Source organism: Dermacentor variabilis, chromosome 2, assembly GCF_050947875.1.
Source record: "Dermacentor variabilis isolate Ectoservices chromosome 2, ASM5094787v1, whole genome shotgun sequence".
In the NCBI taxonomy this organism is placed as follows: domain Eukaryota; kingdom Metazoa; phylum Arthropoda; class Arachnida; order Ixodida; family Ixodidae; genus Dermacentor; species Dermacentor variabilis.
Window position 1 is genome coordinate 40,566,258 of NC_134569.1, and position 22,852 is coordinate 40,589,109.

At 44.0% G+C, this 22,852-nt stretch overlaps 1 protein-coding gene across 1 annotated transcript in view; it reads right to left on the bottom strand.

The window, feature by feature from the left end:
* Positions 1-9,618, bottom strand: part of LOC142571684 (ATP-dependent RNA helicase DDX42-like) — a 36,865-nt gene extending 27,247 nt beyond the window's left edge. Inside the window, exons 1-7 of the mRNA XM_075680217.1 lie at positions 9,480-9,618; positions 9,047-9,342; positions 8,231-8,390; positions 6,415-6,500; positions 6,045-6,198; positions 4,495-4,755; positions 1,454-1,561 (exon numbers count right to left, since the gene is read on the bottom strand). Coding sequence (XP_075536332.1) covers positions 1,454-1,561; positions 4,495-4,755; positions 6,045-6,198; positions 6,415-6,500; positions 8,231-8,390; positions 9,047-9,282 — 1,005 coding nt within the window. The 5' untranslated portion in view covers positions 9,283-9,342; positions 9,480-9,618. The remainder of the gene's footprint in view (positions 1-1,453; positions 1,562-4,494; positions 4,756-6,044; positions 6,199-6,414; positions 6,501-8,230; positions 8,391-9,046; positions 9,343-9,479) is intronic.
* Between the last annotated feature and the right edge of the window lie 13,234 nt (positions 9,619-22,852).

Consider the following 22,852-nt stretch of genomic DNA (forward strand, 5'->3'; position numbering starts at 1 on the left):
ACAGTGATGAATAACCTCCTGTGATGGCAAAACCTGTCGCTAGTCACCAATGCTCAAAAACTGTGCGCATGTGACTGCAGTGTAATGCATAGCTGGAATGGAGAGCCACTGAACCTGCCAGATGATGTCATGCTACATAACAAGTCGACTTAGTTATTCAAAAAGGCTGTCATTAATAAGTTTCATATATACAGTGCAATGCTATGGAAGCTATGGCTACTTTGTGCCCTGTTCACATCTGCAAACTGAATGTAGCACTGCAGATGTTTTCAAACTTGGATAAACCTATAAGCAATAGGTTTATCCAAGTTTTTAATTACATATATCTAAGTATAGCAACAAGTTAACAAGTTCTAGTGTAGGTTGTGCCTAATTATGCTGTATATATTTAAGGCGCAAGCTTTAGACAGCTCATGGGATGAAAACTTGACTGCCCGGTGTTATGGCACCAAAATTGGGGGCCACACCTTAGTCCTTGTGGGAGTTGAACCCACGACCTTTAGTGTTAATTATGGCAAAGTGAATTAAGTCACAGTTCATTAAGGTAAAGTTAAGGCACTCGAATCCACAACCTTTAGCGAGAGTTGCACCCATGACCTGTGGTGTTAAAGGAAGGTTAATTATGGCAAAGTTAATTAAGACAGAGTTAATTAAGGCACTCATAATGAGAACCTTTGGTGGGAATTGAACCCACTTGGAGATATGGGCAAACGGGCTGTATCTCCAAGTTGGATTCCAAGTGACATCATGAAGGTCGAGAAACGGGCTGTATCTCCAAGTTGGATTCCAAGTGACATCATGAAGGTCGAGAGCCGAAACCACAACTTTTGGTGGGTGTCGAACCCACGACCTTTGGTGTTAATTAAGGCGAAGTTTAAGGCACTTGAACCCACGACCCAAGATGGAGATATGGGTGAACTGGCCATACCTCGAAGTTGGATTTCAACTTACAGCGTGAAGGTCGAGAGTGGAACCCACTACCTTTGGCCTTAATTAAGGCAATTTTAAGGTACAGTTTATAGTTAATTAAGCCATTTGAACCCCTTACCATTAGGGGGAGTCAGACTCGTAACCATTGGTGTTAATTAGTGCAAAGCTAATTGAGCTAAGTTAATTAAGGCACCCACACTCGCAACCTTTGGTGGGAGAAAATAGAAGTGACAGCTCATTAGAATGAAAATGTCAAATAATGTAATGAATGTCTCATGAGTGTCCAGGCTTCTGCCTTAATCACCTTTAGCATATGCTAAAGAGACTTGTAACTTTTAATTTTTCATTGCTCTATTCTTCTCAACAGCATTGCACCAGCGTTTCACAACAGACAACACAATGGCTTCACAAACTACCTCGCCCAAATATAGGACCAGTAAAAGAAAGAGATGTAAGAAAATGGTGTGATACAAGCACTTTACCACATGATTTGAAGCAGCAGACTCCATCAAATGTCACTCACCTGATCCATGATGTGTGTCAAGAGGGGCCAGATAAAAGCGGCTGTCTTTCCTGAGCCAGTCTTGGCAATGCCAATCATGTCTCTACCACTCAGTGCAACTGGGACTCCCTGTAATGCACGTGACCATTAGGATACCCTTTAAAAGTCAATCTTTACTCAGAACTATACTGCTGAAAGCCTCAAGGCATCACTTCAGAAGAAGCATCAATGAAATAGCACTGGTGCTAAAGAAAGAAATATGAGTTTGCTGAATAACACACAAATGTTCAGCCACAACTCTGTCTCTAAATTTTACAAAACATACGTAAAGTAAAGCAAGCAGAATGAATTACATCTTACCAGTAACACGGTACAGTAAGAATTTTGGTGTTTCTCACGTGTTCTTCTAAGAACAGAAATGCAGTGAAACCTCGTTAAACCGCAGTTGACTGGAGCTTGGAAAAAGTATATACTAAACGGTAGTACTGCTTAACTGAAATAGCATGAGATTGCCCACTTGCCTGTTAAAAACGGAACTCAGAGAGAGTGTGATGCAAGGGGAAAAAAACATGCAGTATTTATTCACTTACCTACATGTGAGAGAACAGTTTTTTTTAGAGGCGCTTATTCTGATACTAAAGTTATTAACCAAGGTGTACCACAAGGCTCCCCCCCCCCCATGTTAGGTCCCTTAATATTCTATATATATGTTCATGATTCACCCATGTGTCTTAAGTCGGCACATTGGATACTATACGCATACGATACTACTATATAGATGCGTGAAAATTCTTTAACTAACTTAATTCTTAAACTAAACAATCAGCTTGACCTTGGTGTTCGTCCAATCATTTAATTATCAATCCTTCAAAAATTCAATTTATGATTTTCCGTTCTAGCCAAAGAATACTACCTGGCTTTCCTGAGATAACTCTAGATGGTCATCACATTCCCATCTCTGACTGTGTATCATTTTTGGGCATCAAATTAGATTCTAACCTTAAGTTTCCTCAACACATAGTCTTCATTAAGCAAAAGTGTGCCTTCAGTATTAGAGCATTAATCAAGTCAAGAACATATTTCTCTAAAGACACATTATTAGCATTATACCTTGCCTTCATTAACAGTCATTAATTATAGTATTGTTTCCTGGGGAAACACATATAACTGTCATATCTCGTTTATTCAGCACTTACAAAACCAAGTAATACGCATTATCACTAACAGTAGGTTTTTCACGAGTGCTATTCTACTACTTCGTCAAAATAACATCCTTGTTGTAACGAAGTTGTTCAACTATCATCTAATTTATATGTTTTATAAATTACTTACTAAACAGCTCTCATACCAATTCATCGATTTCAGGCACCTCATCAATAACAATAATACCAGGTTTGCATGTAACTCCAATTTTCTACTACCTATGGTTCATTCTAACTATGGAAAAATGACATCATCATTCGCTGCTATAAAACTGTGGAATGGTTTACCCATCAGCATTAACTTTTCATCCTTTCATACATTTAGTCACGCCGTTAAGCTGTTTTATATGTGTAACTAAGTTTACGTCATTCATTACACTACATTTGTCAATTGTGTATATTGACAGTTTTTTGTTTTGCACTATAGGCTTGTATACATTCAATTTGTTTTCATTTATCTTTTTTTCTATGTTGTATTTTTGCGATTTTGTATTTCTTTTAGTTAGCTTGCTCTTCTTTAATACATCTATACATTATTATTATTAACCGAGGGCCCCGTTGCAGTCTTTGACTTTGGGACCCCCGTCTGTATATTGTCTCTTACCACTCCATTGTATTTAAAGAATAATAAACTAAACCGAACTGAACTTCGCGTGACAAAGGTGTTATTTTCGTTTGATGCGGCAGTGGCCTAGCAGCAACGACAGTGGCCTCAGACTTACTGAAGCTGCGAGCCAGCTTTTCAGCCAGCCCCCTCTTCTCGGCAAACACTCGCATGGCAGATACCTCGTTGGCATTACATATTCTCTGTGCTCGCGCACGGTAGCGCTAGAGAAGTCGCGGTGCACCGTTTTCATTGCGGGGTGCTGTTCACATCACTACGATTGCAATAGTGAGGCTGATGTAACATGCAGCTTCTGCCACTGTCGGGCCTGAATCGCCCGTGCTGCCGCTTTCTGTGTCGTCCTCATCACTGTCGCTAGTCGACACTTCGGCAACGACAGAGGCAACGATGGGAAAAAGTCGAACCTCGTAGCCGACACCTCTTCGCAGTCACAGCAGTGCTGCCAAGCAACTTCATCGCATTCCAAATGCCACACACTGTAATCAACAGCAGATCCCTGTCAGGTGCCAGCGCCGACTTCTTAGTGTCACGTTTGATGGCAAGAACATGGCATGAACAATGTATAATTTTTCTTTTATGCTGAGCACCCGGCATCTTTTTTATCCAGGCTTCAGCACAATGCGAATCCTTGGTTGCACGACGCCACAACGCTCTCTGGCACGGCGCCGAAATGACGTTGATCTTGATGTGGCTTCACACGCAAACGCACAGGGTGCTTGGAGGCCGATGTTCCGACCTCCAAGGCTTGTTGTTCTGTGGGGCCGCCCAATGGAGATGACGCAACAATGTGTTTGCGGGACGAAAAGTGAAAACACTTCGTGTTAACTGATACGTATGCAATAAGCTGGTACGGGTTATGCGGGTACAAAACAGATTATTTTCAATGGCCGCTGAGTCGGGGATTTGACTTTACTACATTTAAAACGAAACTACTGTTTAAGCGGGTACGGTTTAACGAGGTTTTGCTGTAGAATGTATGTCGCCTTTGAAATGCCCTTTGCTAACAACCTCTGATGCATGTACATGCTGATGTCTGCCAGCTTTAGTTTCGATGTAAACTCCTTTTAAGTCAAGGACTTTACATGGCATGTTTCCCATGAATGTGATTTAACAAAGGTCAGCAACTCACTGCACAGGAGTGCACACAGTTTCAGTGGCTCTAGCGAAGGCAATTCATTAAAGACACACAAGGGCAAAGCTGCATGAAGGTAGTGTTGCTGCACATGACAGCGCACCTGTGCTTGGATGGGTGAGGGTTGGGTGTACTCTGCCTTGCGGATAGCCTTGAGCATCGCTTCGTCAAATCCCAGGTGACCGAAGCTCGTCACGGGTTTTGGTGGAATAGCTCCTGTCACTTTTACGCCCAACGTTGTGCGTAACTGATCCACTTCAGCATCACTGAGTGCAGCTATTTCTTTATGTTCCTCATAGAAGTTCTTGGTGAATTCCTTGTACTCGATGGTTGAGTGGTCGATAGGTGGCAGTGGATCGATGTACTGAAAGAGGAAAAGAAAAATTGAGCCTTAGAAAGAGCAAACTGAGTCATGCATGTAGACGAGAATGTGTGTCAGCTCATTTTCATTAGGCACTGTCCTTATAAACAGTGTGGTTTACTATTAGCTCTTGAATGAAGTAATATTACTGCCGTAACAGACCAATGCATAAGTTTAGTAAACATGTAAAAGACCCTTGCAGATAGCCTTTGAATTCAGGTGAAAATTTGAGAACATACAAGAAAAAAAAAAAAAACATGGAGGAGTCCCACAAATTGTCGACGAAAACCAATACCTAAAGTAAGATGTTTAGGCTTTCAGCTTAATCCTTTCAAATTTGAGTTCTCCTTCTGCATTTGTGTACTCCCTAAACTGCACTTTCACAGCTCTGTAAATAAAATTGAAACTGAAATTTCACAAGCTAGCCAGTGTCTTGAACCCAAAAATCGTTGGCCTGCTCGGAATGAGTATTAATTACTGCATGACAGTACTGCATTAATTACGCATGGCTGATATCTAAACAGCACAGCAATGCCCATATTTGTTCAACATTATGTCTGACATGATTTATACACAGTGGGCCATACGGTTACTACAATGGTAAGAAATTTGCACCCTCTGTGGTGCATACATCACACTTCTTTTGCTGTAGCTCTTAATCCAAGCTACATAATTAGGTACTCCACAGAATAACAATGAAGACTATGCAGGCACATGCTACGGCATGCTGCTGTTCTGTTAAATAAAATGCTACCTCAAAAGAATAACATGCTATAATCAATTCTATATATATATTTGGCAACAAATGGAAATACACCAGATAGCAGCTTTAATGGTTGGTAGATATCATGGTTTCACATGTCTTGTGATGAGACCACATCAATCATTTTTTCCTTCTTTAACAGCACAGTGGTGTTCAGAAAATGAGAGATGAGTAACCTTTCCGAGGTCATATCACATTGTACTGATTGGATATTGCTAGGAAAGCGGGTGTGATGTTATGCACATAGTCACAAAACAGTTATAGCACTTTGCGTGAGCAAAATTTGTCACCCAAGACCACTTGCAAGCTCTTGTGTGAATAATATACGTAATCACAAAAAGAGACAAGAGAGAAAGATATACAATAGCAACCTCTGAAAACCAGGCTTTTGGGTTAAAACCAAACCGATAAGTTCATTTTACATATGAAAAATAAAAAATACTGTTAACAATAAATCCTACATGTTACAGAAGGGCACAATCAGTTTCAACACAAAAGAAACAATGCATGTGGCTTCAAGAAGCTGTACCTTTGACTTGACAGGGGCAATTGGATTGCCATCCTCATCATACTCCAGCTCAATGTCACTGTCGTCCTTGTCTGCTCCTGCATTAGGGTTCTCTTCAATGTAACGATAGTAGGATTCTTCATCGTCTTCATTTTCTATGTCATCACGGACACCCCTAAGAAAAGGAGGCACGAAAGTGAGCGGGAAAGTAAATTACAACTCACTTAATGACAACAGCACTACAGAAATACACACATCACCAAATTCTGCCTTCAACCCACAAGAAACTGTATTCTAGTTGTTAGCATTCATTGCGCTACTAAGAAGAAGTCTGCTTTATTATACATTGTACACTAAGAAAAGGGCATGCAATACATCTGATTATGCTTACTTCAGTTCATCCTTTGATTTGGTTTCCTTTTCAGGCATCTTGCTGTTCTTGGATAACGATGGTTTCTTATCTTTGCTCAGTTTTTTCTACAAGAAGACAACATGGAGGAGTGATTGTTACACCCTGCACCAAAATTACCCAAACTTTTGGGGCAAAATCTAAACAGCCAACAGCCTGCAAAGATGTGAATAAGCTCCTGTATTCTTGCAATATGCTCCTGCCCCCATTCTCAGTTATACATACAGTGTGCCATGGTACGATAATAAGCAGTTATATCAGGTTTACCAAATCGTTACTCAGATATCACTATAAAGAAACAATAATGAAGGCAACATATACAATCAACCTACATTAATTATTGTTTGGCTTTGGTAAACCTATAAAACTAGAATTCGGAGTTCTATACAAACAGTTCTTAAATGCAAAAGAATCTTATGTCTGCTTCTACATATTCTAAAGTGAAGTAAGCTGCAGACATAAGTCTAATGGACACTTCATGAACAAGGACAGAAGGAAGAGTTTTTCACAGGTACACATCCAAGATAACATAGCCATAAAGCTTGACACGGGAGCACGTGCTCATGATTCTAGCATGATTGGGTCTGTGGTGCCCACATGTTGTGGTCATGTTAACCCTTTAACTACCAAGAATGAGTTGTATTCATCCAGGCCACAACTTCTCCTGCTCTGCTTGCCGGAGATGACCCACACTTGCCTGCTCAATTCCCGTTGTGCATTTGAGTTCATGTCCTCGAAGGCATTCTTTGATGCTTTTGATTCATTTCATTATCTGTTCAGATAATTAGATTTGAACCTTACATGTGTGCTGAGGGAAGATTCTTTCAGGCCAGACGTCTTTCATTGATATTTCAGGTCATAGGAGATAAAATGCACACATATCTTTAATTCTGCATGTAACGTGTAATAATTTCCTAAAATAAAGCTTTGTACACATGTTTTTAATGAAACAACTTGGGAGATAATTGGATACCATAGACAGCAGCCTGAGTGCGACCGTGAGTGCAGCTTGATTACTCATGCCCTTTTGACTGTCCATCTCACAGCTATTCCTGGCTGTAGTATTCTACTGTGGGAAGGCAAAGACTGAATTAAGCAAGAGTGCAGACAAAAATCTACTCAGTGCAGCAATAGTAGCATTCTGTGGCTTTCTTTTTAAAACCCAAGATGTGCTATTAAAATTGTACATTTAACAGCTCTCCCCATGGTGACAGCTGTCCAGATGAAGCTGATGGCTCAAAATTACACACTAATCAAAACTGACCAAGTGAAAGTCACTACAAGGACAACTTCAAATCTAATTCCCACGAAATGCAAATTGCCCAAAGTCATTTTGAATGTAATAAATAGCACTCGGCTATGTGAGTTGCTGCTTGCTATTGCTGAACTTTTATACTTGTTTCGATCATGCTATCGCTTGACATGAGTTCCTTTACATGGCTGTTCCCATCATGCCATACGGTTCTGAAGTAGCACATTCAACACAGGTGATAATGCAACACATGCACACACACATGTGCAAAGCCTGGTCATATAAAGTACCAACAAGCCCAATGTGCAACCCTAGTTGTTTCTGCAGCCATAAGTGTACAGTAACAGTCCTCAAGTCCACCAATAATCTTTTTGATGTTGCACTTTTTAAAGGAATTTGTCACGACACTAACAGACAGCCTTTTATGAGGGTTTTCATGCTCACTTCCCCTTTTTCGAGCAATGTCCGACTTTCCCAACCAAAGAAAAAGGAAGAACTTAGACCCAGAGTTGCTTCAATTTCAGAAAATACATATATATTGCTCACCTCAATATCAGCCATGAAAGCATCTAAAGGGTCCTCCTCGCTCTCAGAGGAATCCTGCTGTTTCTCCCGACGCTGCTGCTCATCCCATGTAGGGCTTCCAGGGGCAGGTATATATGCCAACTGCCCTCCACGGCCATCCTCCTCATCTTGTTCAAAGTACCTGCAAGAATAAACACAGTCTCAGCCACTGAAGACAACTAAACAAACAGAAGCAAACCCAAGAATATCAGCCAACGTTAACGTTTTGTTTGAGCAAGTAGTTTGCTTTAAGCACACATGAAGTAGCATCGTCATTGTCTAGGTTTATGATTTAAAGTGGATGATTAACTTATAGAATCCTGCTGCAGATGCAAATCATTACACGAATGAGCGTAGATTAAGTTTTTAATGTTTGCGCTGACCGGTGGTGTTGTAACGCTGAAATTATTTCGGCAAATCGCACAAATGGCGCATCGAACAAGTAATCTCGACACAATCCTGTTTAAAAATGCAAGATCAGCTACGAAAAATTACCGCGACATACTAAAACTCGTTGCAGTTTCTAGCGTGTAATTTGCCGACAATCCCGCTTACGTACAACAAGATACAGATAACTTTGTTGCGCGCTCACGGCAGCCAAAACCCGCGTCCACGCCGGCAAAAGGCCCGCGTCGGTGCTTTTACCTGCTCGCGTTTCAGTTCTTCCACTATGCATCTCTCTCAGAGTAGTGACAGCATGCTTCTTGATAGCGACAATGCGTCCTCTTTTGGTATGTCTTTACAGTACGGAGATAAGACGACACGATATTTAAAGCGCAGAGTGAGATGAACACTTACTCTTCTTCGGTCTTCGGCCGCTTGCGAAGATTTCCATAGTTGATATCCAAAGCGTTTTGAGTTATGGTGCTCAAGCCAGTGTAGCCACGCCGGTTAACAACCGGCAAGGCGGGCACAGGTGTCGTTTCTGGTTGCAAAGCGCTGCGACCAAGCTGCGAATCGGGTTTCTTCGATGAAACCGCGAAGCTTCCGAAGCCAAAACCTTTCGGCCGCCCTTCGCCGCCTTTGTGAAACATGCCGCTCAGTCGACGCAGCCAAATACTACGAACCGTCGATTACGCTAAGACCGTCGTCACCTGCGTATGAGAGCAAAACTAGCAGCTAGCAAAACAAGAGCATGACAAAAACACAAGTCACAAACATCTGTCCCGGTGCTTTCGCTTTAACACACGGAGGAACAAGCTGTATATAGCAAAATAGTGTATTGTCTTACCTACAGTGTCGTAGAGCTATCGAGCATCATGCGAAGTGATATCGAAAGCAAAAATGCGAATCTTGTCCAGACATTGAGATTTGTCAGCAATCCGGCAAACCCCTCAACGCCGCAAGCTTTACGGATTGCTTTGGTTCAAGTTGGATTGGGCCCGTCAGGGAGACTTGCAGCGATGACGATGGGGTTGATGCTAGTGCTTGTGTTTAGAGCGGTTTGGGGCTTGTGTCTTATAATGGTCTTACACTCTTACACTCTTAAAACGGTTGCACCCTTTGGGGTGTAAATTTGTCCCACAACAATAATCGTCATCTGCCTTGCTTGCGTTTCCTTTCCTGAAAACTCGGCGCTCGCTACTTTCCTGTCGAGAATGCTGCGTCACACTGATAACGCGGCGCCGTTCGTGACTGGGAAGTACCGGGCTCGCCGCGTTAGAGAAAGACGGATGACGATTATCGTTGTGGGACAAGATAAACCCCAAAGGGTGTACATTTTTGACGTAGCATTCTCGACAGGAAAGTAGCGAGCGCCGAGTTTTCAGGAAAGGAAACGCAAGCAAGGCAGATGACGATTATCGTTGTGGGACAAATTTACACCCCAAAGGGTGCAACCGTATTAAGAGTGTATAGTAACCTATACACTCTTCACTCTTCGAAAAATTTGCACCCTTTGGGGCGTATCTTGTCCCACAACGATAATCGTCATCTGTCTGGCCCGCGTTTCCTTTCTTTAACGCTGCGAGCCTGGTACTTCCCAGTCACGAACGGCATGCGCATTATCAGTGTGACGCAGCTTCTCGACAGGAAAGTAGCGAGCGCCGAGCTTTCAAGAAAGGAAACTCAAGCAAGGCAGATGACGATTATTGTTGTGGGACAAATATACACCCCAAAGGATGCAACCGTTTTAAGAGTGTTGAGCAAAATTGCACCCTTTTGCAACAACGATAATCGTCATCTGTCTTGTCCACATTTCCTTTCTTTAACGCGGCGAGCCCAGTACTTTCCAGTAACGAACGGGATGCGTGTTGTCAGCATGACATAGCATTCTCTACAGGAAAGTAGCGGGCGCGGCGTTTTCAAGAAAGGAAACGCAAACAAGGCAGATATGGGAGGCTTTAGAGTGTATATCTGCCACGTATACAACGATAATCGTCATCTGCAGATGGGAGGCTTTGGGGTGTATATCTGCCATGTATACAACGATAATCGTCATCTGCCTTGCTTGTGTTTCCTCTCTCGAAAACACCGCGCCCGCTACTTTCCTGTCGGGAATGCATGTCATGCTGATAACGCGCATACCGTTCGTTACTGGGAAGTACCGGGCTCGCAGCGTTAAAGAAAGCAAATGCGGACAAGACAGATAACGTTTATTGTTGTCTGGCAAGACACAATCCAAAATGTGCAATTTTGTTTTACAGTCTTAAAACGGTTGCACGCTTTGGGGTGTAAATTTGTCCCACAACAACAATCGTCATCCCTGCCTTGCTTGCCTTTCCTTTTCTGAAAACTCGGCGCTCGCTACTTTCCTGTCGAGAATGCTGCGTCACACTGATAACGCACATGCCGTTCGTGACTGGGAAGTACCGGGCTCGCAGCGTTAAAGGAACACTAAAGCGAAACAATAAATCCGTTTAGACTAATGAAGCATTGTTTGAGAACCCTGCAGGCAGTCACTTCAAAAAAATAGTTTATATTATTAGATGATAAAATGAAGGTCCAAGTATCAGTATTTGAATTTCGCGCCGAAACCCCAGCTCCGGTACGTCAGCGTGACGTCAGGGATTCCAAAGAATGTTTTCGCATTTGGGCCGCGTTGGATGAGTAAAGGTTCCCGAAACTTGCCATGTTTAATATTTGGTTCCTTTAGAACACAATGTAGTCAATCTGTACCGCTATATACATTTAGTGGGCCCTAGAAGATGCCATCAAAATCCAAGACGTCACAGCCCCCAGGTGCGGGAACTTAACACTCTTAGGCAAAGTTACACCCTTTGGCTTGCCCCTTCTGCCACACAACAATAATCGTTATCTGCCTTGATGCGTTTCCTTTCTTTAACGCTGCGAGCCCGGAACTTTCCAGTAACGAACGGCACGCGCGTTATCAGAAGGGGCACTCCAAAGGGTGTAAACTGTTCTATGCTCACCGCTAGCGTTGCCCCAAGTGAGCATGATTTCCTACTTGTCAAGCAGTCGACACCTTCAGAAATACATCTAGCTTTTCCTTCCGCATCTGCAAATTGCCTATGGTTGGGAAAGTTGGGCAATGTGCAGATGCGGAAGAGAAAGCTAGATGTATTTCTGAAGGTGTCGACTGCCTGACAAGTAGGAAACCATGCTCACTTGGGGCAACGCTAGCGGTGATCAAAACTATTCATTACCTCAGGAAGAATAATCTCTCTTTGCTGACTGCTGATAAGGAGGGTGGTTTCGTCGTGTTGCCCAAAACGATGTATCATGAAAAGGCTAAGCAGGCTATTGAAAAGAATTTTGTTCCCTTGGAAAGATCTGGCAGGAAAGTAAAGGCAGAGGCACTAAAACTGTGTGAACAGATCAATTTGACAGGACTACACAAGTTTGTAAAAGCTGCGAAAATGCCGGGGCTGAACGTATTTTTTTCTGCAAAAACCCACAAAGAAGGCATGCCTCTCAGAGCAATTGTATCCGAGAAAGAAGCCTGGCAAGGTCTGGTATCAAAATACCTACAAAAGCATCTTAGCCAAATAGACGTAGAAGATCCTTTTCGTGTGCGCAACTCAAAGGATGTGATTGAATTTTTGGGTGAGCGAGATGGTGCTTCACGAGCCAATTTTGCCTTTTCAGTTGATATTGAGGAGCTCTTTTATTCCATTCCCCAAACAGAGTTGTTAGACGCAGTAAAAGAGCGGATTGAAAACTGGGGGGCTGTCCAGTTCCAAAATAGTAGCGGGGTTTCCGTAAACGACTTTGTAGCATTAGTTGAGTGCTACCTCTCTTCCACCTACATTTGTTTTAACGACAAGTTGTTCGTGCAAAAAGATGGTATTTGCATAGGCTCCTGCATAGCTCTTATACTTAGTGAAATTTTTTTAGGCCAATTTGACAAGCGCGTGGCAGCGTGCATAAAAGAGGAAAAACGTGTTGTGAGGTGTTTTAGATATGTCGATGATTTTATTGTGTTTGTGAACGTTGAAAACGAGAGCGACAGACCACAGGTTGTAAAAAGTGTTTTAGAAATTTTCGGTGATTGTTCTGGCAAATTAAGGTTCACGCATGAAGTGCCGATGAACGGGTGTCTCCAATTCCTCGAGCTGTGTTTGTACTTTGGCACAGGGCACATCTGCTGGTCGTACCAGCCTCGCACAAAAAAGGAAATTCTAGCATATAATTCGACTCACTCAAAATCGCTTAAGAGCGCATTGCAAGAAATTTCCTGCGTGGTGCTCTCGAAAAGTCCTGCCACCATAAAACTGAGGTTAGCTTGCAGATGCAAGTGCTCCGGTTGCAGAACGCCGGTTTTCCGAAAGATATCGTGACGGCTGTGGCGGAATGCCTCCTGAAAGAAATCAGAGCAGGTGGACGCCCTGGCGTAGCAACCGAAAAAAGATGCAAGAAGCTGAAACGTACAGCTATACCGTACGTGCACCAGCTATCGTACCGGCTGAGAAAAGTTGGAGAGAAGTGCGGCGTGGACGTGATGTTCGCTGCCCCCGAAAAGCTGGTGCGCATGTGCAAAGCCGTAAACGGGAAGAAAAAACCGGTCTGCGCCATAAAACATGCATGCAAGTTTGTACCCTGCATTGTTGGGGTCGTATACCGCATACCTCTCTCATGCGGTAGGTGCTACGTGGGGCAGACTGGCCGCTGCCTAAATGAACGGCTACAAGAGCACCGAACGCTGGTAGATTCATTAGCGGGGGGCGGCCATTTGGCCATGCACTATAAGCGATGCGGGTGCGTGCCTGCGTTTGACACCACGTGTGTGCTTGGTATAGTGGAGGCACAAGGTGGGGGCGAGAGATTTGTGAGGCATATCACATTGACAGGGAAGGTGATAACTGTGTCAGCATGGCTTCACTTGCCTTGTCCAAAAAAGAAAAAAGAATGTACTTACAGAACAGTATGCCACATTTTGATTAGAATGTGCTTGTACTGTTTTAACCCTGTGTGCGCATGCACCAACGAAATGTATATATGTACCTTCGCTCGCAGTAAAAACCAGTTGATGTTTAGCGCTCGTCCTGTCGTCTTCTCTGTCTTTGTCCCTGCTATTTTGCGCTAGTCTTTTGAATAATGAAGAATATGCGCATTTGACAGTCCACAAGCAACCATTGTTGCGTGGACCTTATCAGAACTGTTCAAAAACAATTTCGTTTTAACAAGGGACTTCGACGCCTACGGAGACTGTGATGTGCCGTCGCGACGATTCAATAATTTCTTTCTTCTTAATTCTTGAACGCTTCAATATTATTTCTAAAGTTGCGTCGCACTGTATGCACTCAGCAAGCGATTTCGCGCTGCTTCTTTTTCGTAATCAAGTGCGGTAATTCATAACACAAACATGATCATATGACATGCCTTTGTTTAATGTGCTTCTTACCACTCCATTTCCATTCCAGTGAACTTGCCAGTGCCTAACATCAACAAGTTCATAGACCAAACCGTCGTGAAATTAGCCGGGCAGCGAGCGCGGGCGAACGTCTCAGTGCGCGTTTTCTGCTACTCACCGAACATCGCAGTCCCGGCGCCATAGCAGAAACATTCCTCGCGTCTGTGCTTGCTGCATACCCGAGTTTTAGCCGATGGCTGTCCAAATTTTTTGTAGCCGATGGCAGTCCCAAGTTTCGCGAGCCAAGCTTCACGCAGCTTCTTGTCCGACGGCTACGTGTGAATACGGCTGACACCGGGTTCCGTTGCGTACGTCCGGCGCTGTGGCACCGAGCAGTAGCCTACCATTCTGAACGCCTCCGAAGGCAGCCACTACCTATTAAGTGCTTTCAAATGTTGTCAAGCAGACGCCCTAGGCGGGAAAGCCTCACCACTTAATCAGAACCGCAGCGCAGGTGGGACTTTAAACTTTCGCTTTCAGCTCGCTTCGGCGCTTCCGAAGCAGCCGACGCGGCCGCTGTGTCCACGTGATCCCTCATGTCGCGTCACGCCGACGGTGGCGCCAGCTTTTCCAGTGGTGGAGCTCGCCCCCAATAAAGTAAGACGCCATTTTGAAAAGGTCGCATGACGAAGATTTTATTTGCTTCTGTGATTGGCATGGCGGAGAAACACACTCCGGCTGCGTGGTCCATGTGCCTTGGGCTGCAAATTGCTGTTTCTTTAAGTTGTATCCTACTATAATAAACAAGTATAACTATAAATAACAAACCCAAATAGTTAAGCTAACGAAGCTAATAAACTAAGCAATGTAATTAACCAATATAACAGGCTAATGAAATAAGCTGTCGAGGTAAACTAACTATTTATTCAACTAATAAATGATTAAGTTATTCACTAACTAAACTAATAACCAACCTACTTAACTAAAAGTTTAAGCAAATATCTTTCTACCTAACTTACACTAACATTTCAGCTATGAAAGCAACCAACTGTAGCTAATTTATTTAGATAACTAGCGAATAGTGCAAACAGAGACAGCTGACCGAAACATTTCGTGCGTGGAACGCTACTAAGGGTGGGGGGGGGGGGAGGTCACGTCAATCTCACAACGCTGCCGTGTATAATTTAAGCACGAACGCATAGCACGTCAAATCATTTTGCTAAATGTTCCCGTTGCATGTTCACTCTGCAAAAAGGTGCTGAAATAAATGTGCGCGACGTGCCTGTCCTAGTGAAAAATTTGTACCTTTATCGCGGACCGACGCAGCCCAACACCTAAGCAAGGTAGCGCACCGTATGACATTACAGAAGTGGCACACACCTGAATTCATCCAAGAACGATTGCATTCCCTCGACCCCTCTATGCAACTGCGGCTGTTACCAGGACTTCTGCGAAATGAAGAAACAATGCTGTGCCGCTTACGCTTGGGCGTCGCATTCACCAATGCATATACGTTTTTGATTGGAATGACTGATAGCGCCGACTGCAATGCCTGCGGTGCCGAGGAAACTATAGAACATCTACTGTGCTACTGCCCATCTTTTCAAAACGAAAGACATGACCTCTGCACAGCTCTCAATCAGTTCGATAGAACACCGTTCACCTTGAAGAAGATCTTGGGACCATGGCCTCGCATATCGCAGCTACAAAAGGCCACAAAAGCTCTGCTGCGATATTTGAAGGCTACTGGATTGAGTCAGCGACTATGATCCAGACTGAGTGACTGAACGATATCACCGGTGGACTTTCTCTTCTTCTTTTAATCTTTCCGTCCCCTTTTCCCTTTCCCCAGTGTAGGGTAGCCAACCGGGCTCAGTCCTAGTTAACCTCCCTACCTTTCCTTATCATTTGCTCTCTCTCTCTCTCTCTCTTGCATGATCACGGAACCCGGCCATCTGGCACGGCGTATTGATGCCCGATGATATAAGGATTTATTGGCATCCCCTTGAAAACGGGGCGGTGACAATTCGTCGCCTAGATTGTGGTCACGTCATAGATAGTTGATTATAATCGATAAATATATATTTTATTTATTTATTTATTTATTTACTTGAGTACCCTAAGGGTCCATTAGGGCGTTACTGGAAGGGGGGGAGGGGAGGGGAGGTCAAGCGTAAGTGCAAAGGAGATTATAGAAATACGTCAATTTCAATTGCATTTCAATTCATCCTAATGTAGCCAAAAACTTAATTCAGCCCGCCACAACGGGCTAAACACGAGAAAATACGTTGAAATGATGTCACCCTGACGCACCGGCGCAGTGGTTTCGGCGCGAAATTGTAGAAAACGAAACAAAAGAGGCTAGTTTAAGCCTTAGTTTCCTATTCTCTAACAAACCTCTCACCGCGAAGTTAACGATAATATATAGAGTTTTTTAGGGAAACATTATAGTCGAAACTGATTTAGTGTTTCTCTTTTGTGTCCCTTTAATACCACGCAGTTCTTTTTTTCATTCGCGCGGTTTATTTGCCGAGTGCACAGAGAAATTAAAGCCCACTGCAAGCGTAGTTCACCGCACGTATCTATGTCTTTCTGGGTCTTTGTTATACCACGCCATACGCTACTTTTTCTTAGCAGTGAGTGCCCGATGGACATTAATTAAAAAAGAAAAAAAAATGATCTGATCGCGAGGCACACCATAGTGGGAAACTGCGGGATAATGTTGACCACCTGGAGTTCTTCGACGTGCACCCTTTGCACGGTGCAAAGGCATTTTTGTGTTTCGCCCCCACCGAAATGCGGCCGCCACGGCCGGGTTTGATCCCGCGCCCTCGGCCTTGGCCGCGCAACGCCAAAGCCACAATACGCCACTTCGGCGGGTGCTTTTGTGCGGAGTGAGCGACCGTGCATGAAGCTTTTCAGCTGAAAACAGCACTGAAATCGAAGAGCACGCTCTTCTCCCCGTCATATACATCGTGCAGCACATTGCTGGCTTCGGGGCGGCCATTGAGGTATCAGGCCTCGTGAGCTGACTTCCCGCGAACGGAGGCTCGTTCATGGCAAATAGAGTTGTCGGATCGTCGTCATCAAGGTCTCGGGTACACCGTCAATGCGCGAAGCCATACAGAAACTCGGAAAATTAAGTCAGCCTCGGCCGAATTTAGAACGCCGCGCATCGGTACACGGCGCGTCTCGAGACGGCTTCTTCATTTACCTTTCACGTCGAGCTGAGGGATCAGCGGTGCTCGTGCCGGGCCCGATGTGCCCATGACCTTGAAAGTCGTGGAGAGAGCGTAAAACAGTTTCTGCCATCCTTTCATGGCTTCGCCCAGAGTGGGCTCTGTCGCCGCCGTTGTTTATATATGGAATTGCACTGCTATCGACTCCAGAAGTGCAAGGGTAATCGCTATCGGGGAGTGTGAATGCAGATCCAGGCATTCTTTTTCCCCAACAAGAACTGAACTGGACTTCACAGTTGCATGGAGCTTCAGCATACGGCTTCATACAGCATACAGGAAGTAACCATACAAAGAAAATATACAATGAAACCAGGAAAGCATAGCGTAGATCATGTTTAATCGAAGAAATTATGAAAAAGGGGAAGTGAAAGTGGACGAAATAAAAACCCTTGATGATTATATATTTATTAGCATTCATTTTCTAACGGGGCGGCATCGAATAGTCACCTAGCCTATTTGATTTATCCAGGCCTTACTACATCTATCGCCATCTAACTTTTCGCCTATCTGACCTCGATGCTAATTTGCTCATTTAAAACCTCTATCACTATACGGTGTCGTTACCTGCGCTTGCAATGATTCAGATTCTATGAATCTCTTTCCTGCTTTTTTTACATGAGTACTATAGACGTATGCGTTAAGAGACAAAGCCGGCAATATCATTAAGAAAATGGATGAGATAGTTCAAGCGGCTGAGGAGTTCTACAGAGATTTGTACAGTACCAGAGGCACCCACGACGATAATGGAAGAGACAATAGTCTAGAGGAATTTGAAATCTCTCAAGTAACGCCGGAAGAAGTAAAGAAAGCCTTGGGAGCTATGCAAAGGGGGAAGGCAGCTAGGGAGGATCAGGAAACAGCAGATTTGTTGAAAGATGGTGGGCAGATTGTTCTAGAAAAACTGGCCACCCTGTATACGCAATGCCTCACGACTTCGAGCGTACCGGAATCTTGGAAGAACGCTAACATAATCCTAATCCATAAGAAAGGGGACGCGTAAGACTTGAAAAATTATAGACCGATCAGCTTACTGTCAGTTGCCTACAAACTATTTACTAAGGTAATCGCAAATAGAATCAGGAACACCTTTGACTTCTGTCAACCAAAGGACCAGGCAGGATTCCGTAAAGGCTACTCAACAATAGACCATATTCACACTATCAATCAGGTGATAGAAAAATGTGCGGAATATAACTAACCTTTATATATAGCTTTCATTGATTACGAGAAAGCGTTTGATTCAGTCGAAACCTCAGCAGTCATGGAGGCATTGCGGAATCAGGGTGTAGATGAGCCGTATGTAAAGATACTGAAAGGTATCTATAGCGGCTCCACAGCCACCGTAGTCCTCCATAAAGAAAGCAACAAAATCCCAATAAAGAAAGGCGTCAGGCAGGGAGATACGATCTCTGCAATGCTATTCACAGCGTGTTTACAGGAGGTATTCAGAGACCTGGATTGGGAAGAATTGGGGATAAAAGTTAATGGAGATTACTTTAGTAACTTGAGATTCGCTGATAATATTGCCTTGCTTAGTAACTCAGGGGACCGATTGCAATGCATGCTCACTGACCTGGAGAGCCAAAGCAGAAGAGTGGGTCTAAAGATTAATCTGCAGAAAACTAAAGTAATGTTTAACAGTCTCGGAAGAGAACAGCAATTTACAATAGGTAGCGAGGCACTGGAAGTGGTAAGGGAATACATCTACTTAGGGCAGGTAGTGACGGCGGATCCGGATCATGAGACGGAAATAATCAGAAAAATAAGAATGGGCTGGGGTGCGTTTGGTAGGCATTCTCAGATCATGAACAGCAGGTTGCCATTATCTCTCAAGATAAAAGTGTATGACAGCTGTGTCTTACCAGTACTCACGTACGGGGCAGAAACCTGGAGGCGTACGAAAAGGGTTCTACTCAAATTGAGGACGATGCAACGAGCTATGGAAAGAGGAAAGATGGGTGTAACGTTAAGGGATAAGAAAAGAGCAGATTGGATGAGGGAACAAACGCCAGTTAATGACATCTTAGTTGAAATCAAGAAAAAGAAATGGACATGGGCGGGACATGTAATGAGGAGGGAAGATAACCGATGGTCATTGAGGAATACGGACTGGATTCCAAGGGAAGGGAAGCGTAGCAGGGGGCGGCAAAAAATTAGGTGGGCGGATGAGATTAAGAAGTTTGCAAGGGCAACATGGCCACAATTAGTATATGACCGGGGTAGTTGGAGAAGTATGGGAGAGGCGTTTGCCCTGCAGTGGGCGTAACCAGGATGATGATGATGATGATGATGATGATGATGACTATAGACGTCTATTATTTATTTCGACTGCTAATCAGTTGTTTCTTTCATCTTATTTGAATCGCAGCGCTTCTGGAAGGCGGACACTACGTACGGGTCTCGCTAGGTGAATCTCTTGGCATTCCATTACGACGTGCCGAGTCGTCTCTGGAATTTTTCTTTTTGTTGCTGCACACATGTGGCTTATTCTGTTGCGGATAATTGCTGCGGCATGTTTGTTGTCCTTAGGCAACCAGCTTGGGCCTCAATATAGCAAGGCACTTGTTATTTCGGCCTTTTGTGTTAGCCTTTGTTGTGAAATACTGTTGTTTGCGTTCGTTGCGAAACCTTTTGTGCCTTCTGTGTCTTTTGTGCTATCGTAAAGACTTTCCTTTCTAATTTCTTTCTTGCCTTTCGTGTAAAATCTCCATGGCCTTTTTTTGTCTCCATCATTTGCCTTCAATTTACCATCTTTGTTTCTCTCACTTTATTTCTTTTTTGGGACTTCTGGTTGTCTGTTTTCATTTTTAATTATCCTCTTCCTCCATTTCACGTCCACGCTCTTGAGGTACACATATTTTCGCATTTTAGCCTCCCCATTTGTTTTCATCCATGCTTCTTAGTCTTTCTTCAAGACCAATTTTGCTCTGCGCTTCTCTGACTACAAAAGAAGCCCAACCCATCTCACTGTGCACTACCCCATTTGTGGTTTTGCCGTGTTCTCCCAAAGCCAGTCAGTTCACCGACCTCTGGTTAATCTCCAACCCCGACAAGAGTTTTGATTCAAAGCAAAGAATGGCATTTGCGAGCATTAGCACTGGCACCATTGCAGCTTTCTATTATTTTTCCATTGAACTTTCCCTTACAGGGCTATAGCCAGCGCCTCTTTCGGCTACGGCAGCGAATGAGTATTTGTTTCTTTCTTTTCTTTTTTCCATTTTTTTAAAATCACAGGCTTTACGTAGTACGTGAGTACGTATTATGTTTTAAAAGATAACGATGTTCCACATCTACTGCCTTGGCTGTGAACTGTGTTGGCTAAAAATCCCAGGGTAAACATCTTCTCCGCCTCTCTTCCTCAACTCCCCCCCCCCTCCCCTGCCTCCTCCATCTTTATAACAAATAAATAAAATAAAATCGGGGAAACTACGATGTTCATTCAAGTATGTGAATAGCAGCACGGGCGACATGGGGCACTCCGGCGCTGAATTGTTTTGGCGACACAGCGTTGATGGTCGATGACTCGTTCTTTCTCCTAACGGGAAGCCCTTCCGGCGTCCGTTTTGGTAGCTCGACATTCACGCTCAGCATCCTGAATTTTCTGTTGGCTGTCAGAGAGGGCCTCAGCAGTGTTATCCGCATAGCGGCGGCAAGCGGCTTCGGCGCACTGACGCTTACCTTCCTGTTTCTCTACGCAGTGGTGTTGCCAGGAATTTATTTCGAAGTGTGGGGGGCGGGGGGGGGGGGAGGGCAGCTCAGCATGAGGCTTCCTGGTACACAGAAATTTCGGGGGTGGGGCATGGGGGGGGGGAACGTGGCACAAAACCGCGTGCAAAAAGGAGAGAGAAAGAAAAAGTAAAAAAAAATTCAGTAAGAATTAGACAAAAACAACAAACAAGAAAATGGAAACAACACAAGTAACCCTAAAACGCACTCTTACAAACAAACTGGTCAAAGTTAGAAGTAAGAATAGCGACTTGCACAGGAAAAAAACAAATCTTCAGCCATTAAAGTAATGTCGATTAGAATGCTGAAGTTTGAGAAGGATAATATTACAATTTCAGAAAGTTAACGTAGTAATCTCGTGTCGCAAAGAAAGTCGCAAGTGGCCGTTCGCTTCTTCCCCCATCTCGCCTTCGTATCGCCAAGATTCTGCCCAGGTTCTGGGTGTAAGACGTAGTGAGTTACATCTGTTTTCAAGCACAAAGCAGAATAAACATCTGTAGAGTCATCAAATTCAACTGTGGGTTATAAACGTATGAGAAGTCTTAACGAAGGAATGTAGCTTTCATAATAAAGACGACATTATGGCCGCGTTTGCGCAGATGCGTTGCATCGAGTTTAAACGTTATCGTAATGCACTCCCGGGAGCGGACTCTCTGCGAGAAATTGATAAGAGGGGCCGCCCTTGTGAAAGAAATGTATAAGCCGTTTTTGGCGGAAACAGGTTTCGTTCCATTCGAGGGTTTGCGTAACGCTCTCTGTATGCGCGAGAATTGGGTAAATGGCGTTGTTTGTGATTTATCGCTCGTCTTCACGGCGAACCAGAGAGCCATCGAATAAATTACGTTCGCTAATTGGGCCAAGGGACTCGATCTGCGAGAACTGCTTACGGTGAGAATGGGAGAGGAGCAGTCAAGACGTATTTTAACGAAGGACATACGCAAGAACAAGAAAAAACCCTTCGTTTATGACGGTATATACTGATTTCTATATCTGCATAGCTTCCCAAGGAGCTACCTTTTTGAAGCCTAGCAGATAGGCACTTTACAATGCCGAGTGACTAGAAAGCGTGATCGCATTAGTTTGAGAACTGCTAATGCAAATGAAGTACGTATAGGATCATGAACGGCGCATATAGCTATACGCGCATCGCGCCTGCAGCCATGCGATCGCCTTCGAAAGAAGGACTTGCATGCTCAGGTGCGGTGGCTTATTGTACGGGAAACGCGATCAACGTGGCTTTCGGATGGTTGTTCCGTACGTTGGCTCTTACTGCAGTGTCATGACACGCGCACGATACAGGTTAACGCGTGCAGCGCCTAACTGAAGTTGATATGATTGATTGACTGATCCAGGCACCTGCAGGATATACGAGTGACGGCATTATGGAGGACCCCTGGTTGATTATGACCAGCTCGATTGTTGCACAAAGCACAAATACTTTTGAATTCGGCCCATGGCGTAATGCAGATGCCAGTATTTCGAGTCGAAACCTCTACCTCGTGCCTATAGCCGCAGAACGCCATCGCCAGAGATATAGTGTGGCGCGATTCCCTATCGAGTGCAATATATGTACAAAGGGCATGCCATACATGGTTCGTATCTTGATTTCAACAGCAATTAACCAGAAAAGCCAAGTGTTAGTCCAGCGTAGAAAATCAGAGGGAAAACGGAGCCATTGACAAAAGCGTGAAACATTATCCCGCTTCTCAGTCTACTCTTAGCTTAATTTCACAAGAAAACGGCCTTGGATTTCCTGAGCTAGCGTAATGGGATAGCTATTGTTTCCCTTTACTTGTTTCTATCGCAGTACCGCCATTTGCTTCTTATATGTCACCGAGGTGTAACGCACAGTATAGATCCTTCGGACTGTTTTAACTCCCCAGTTAT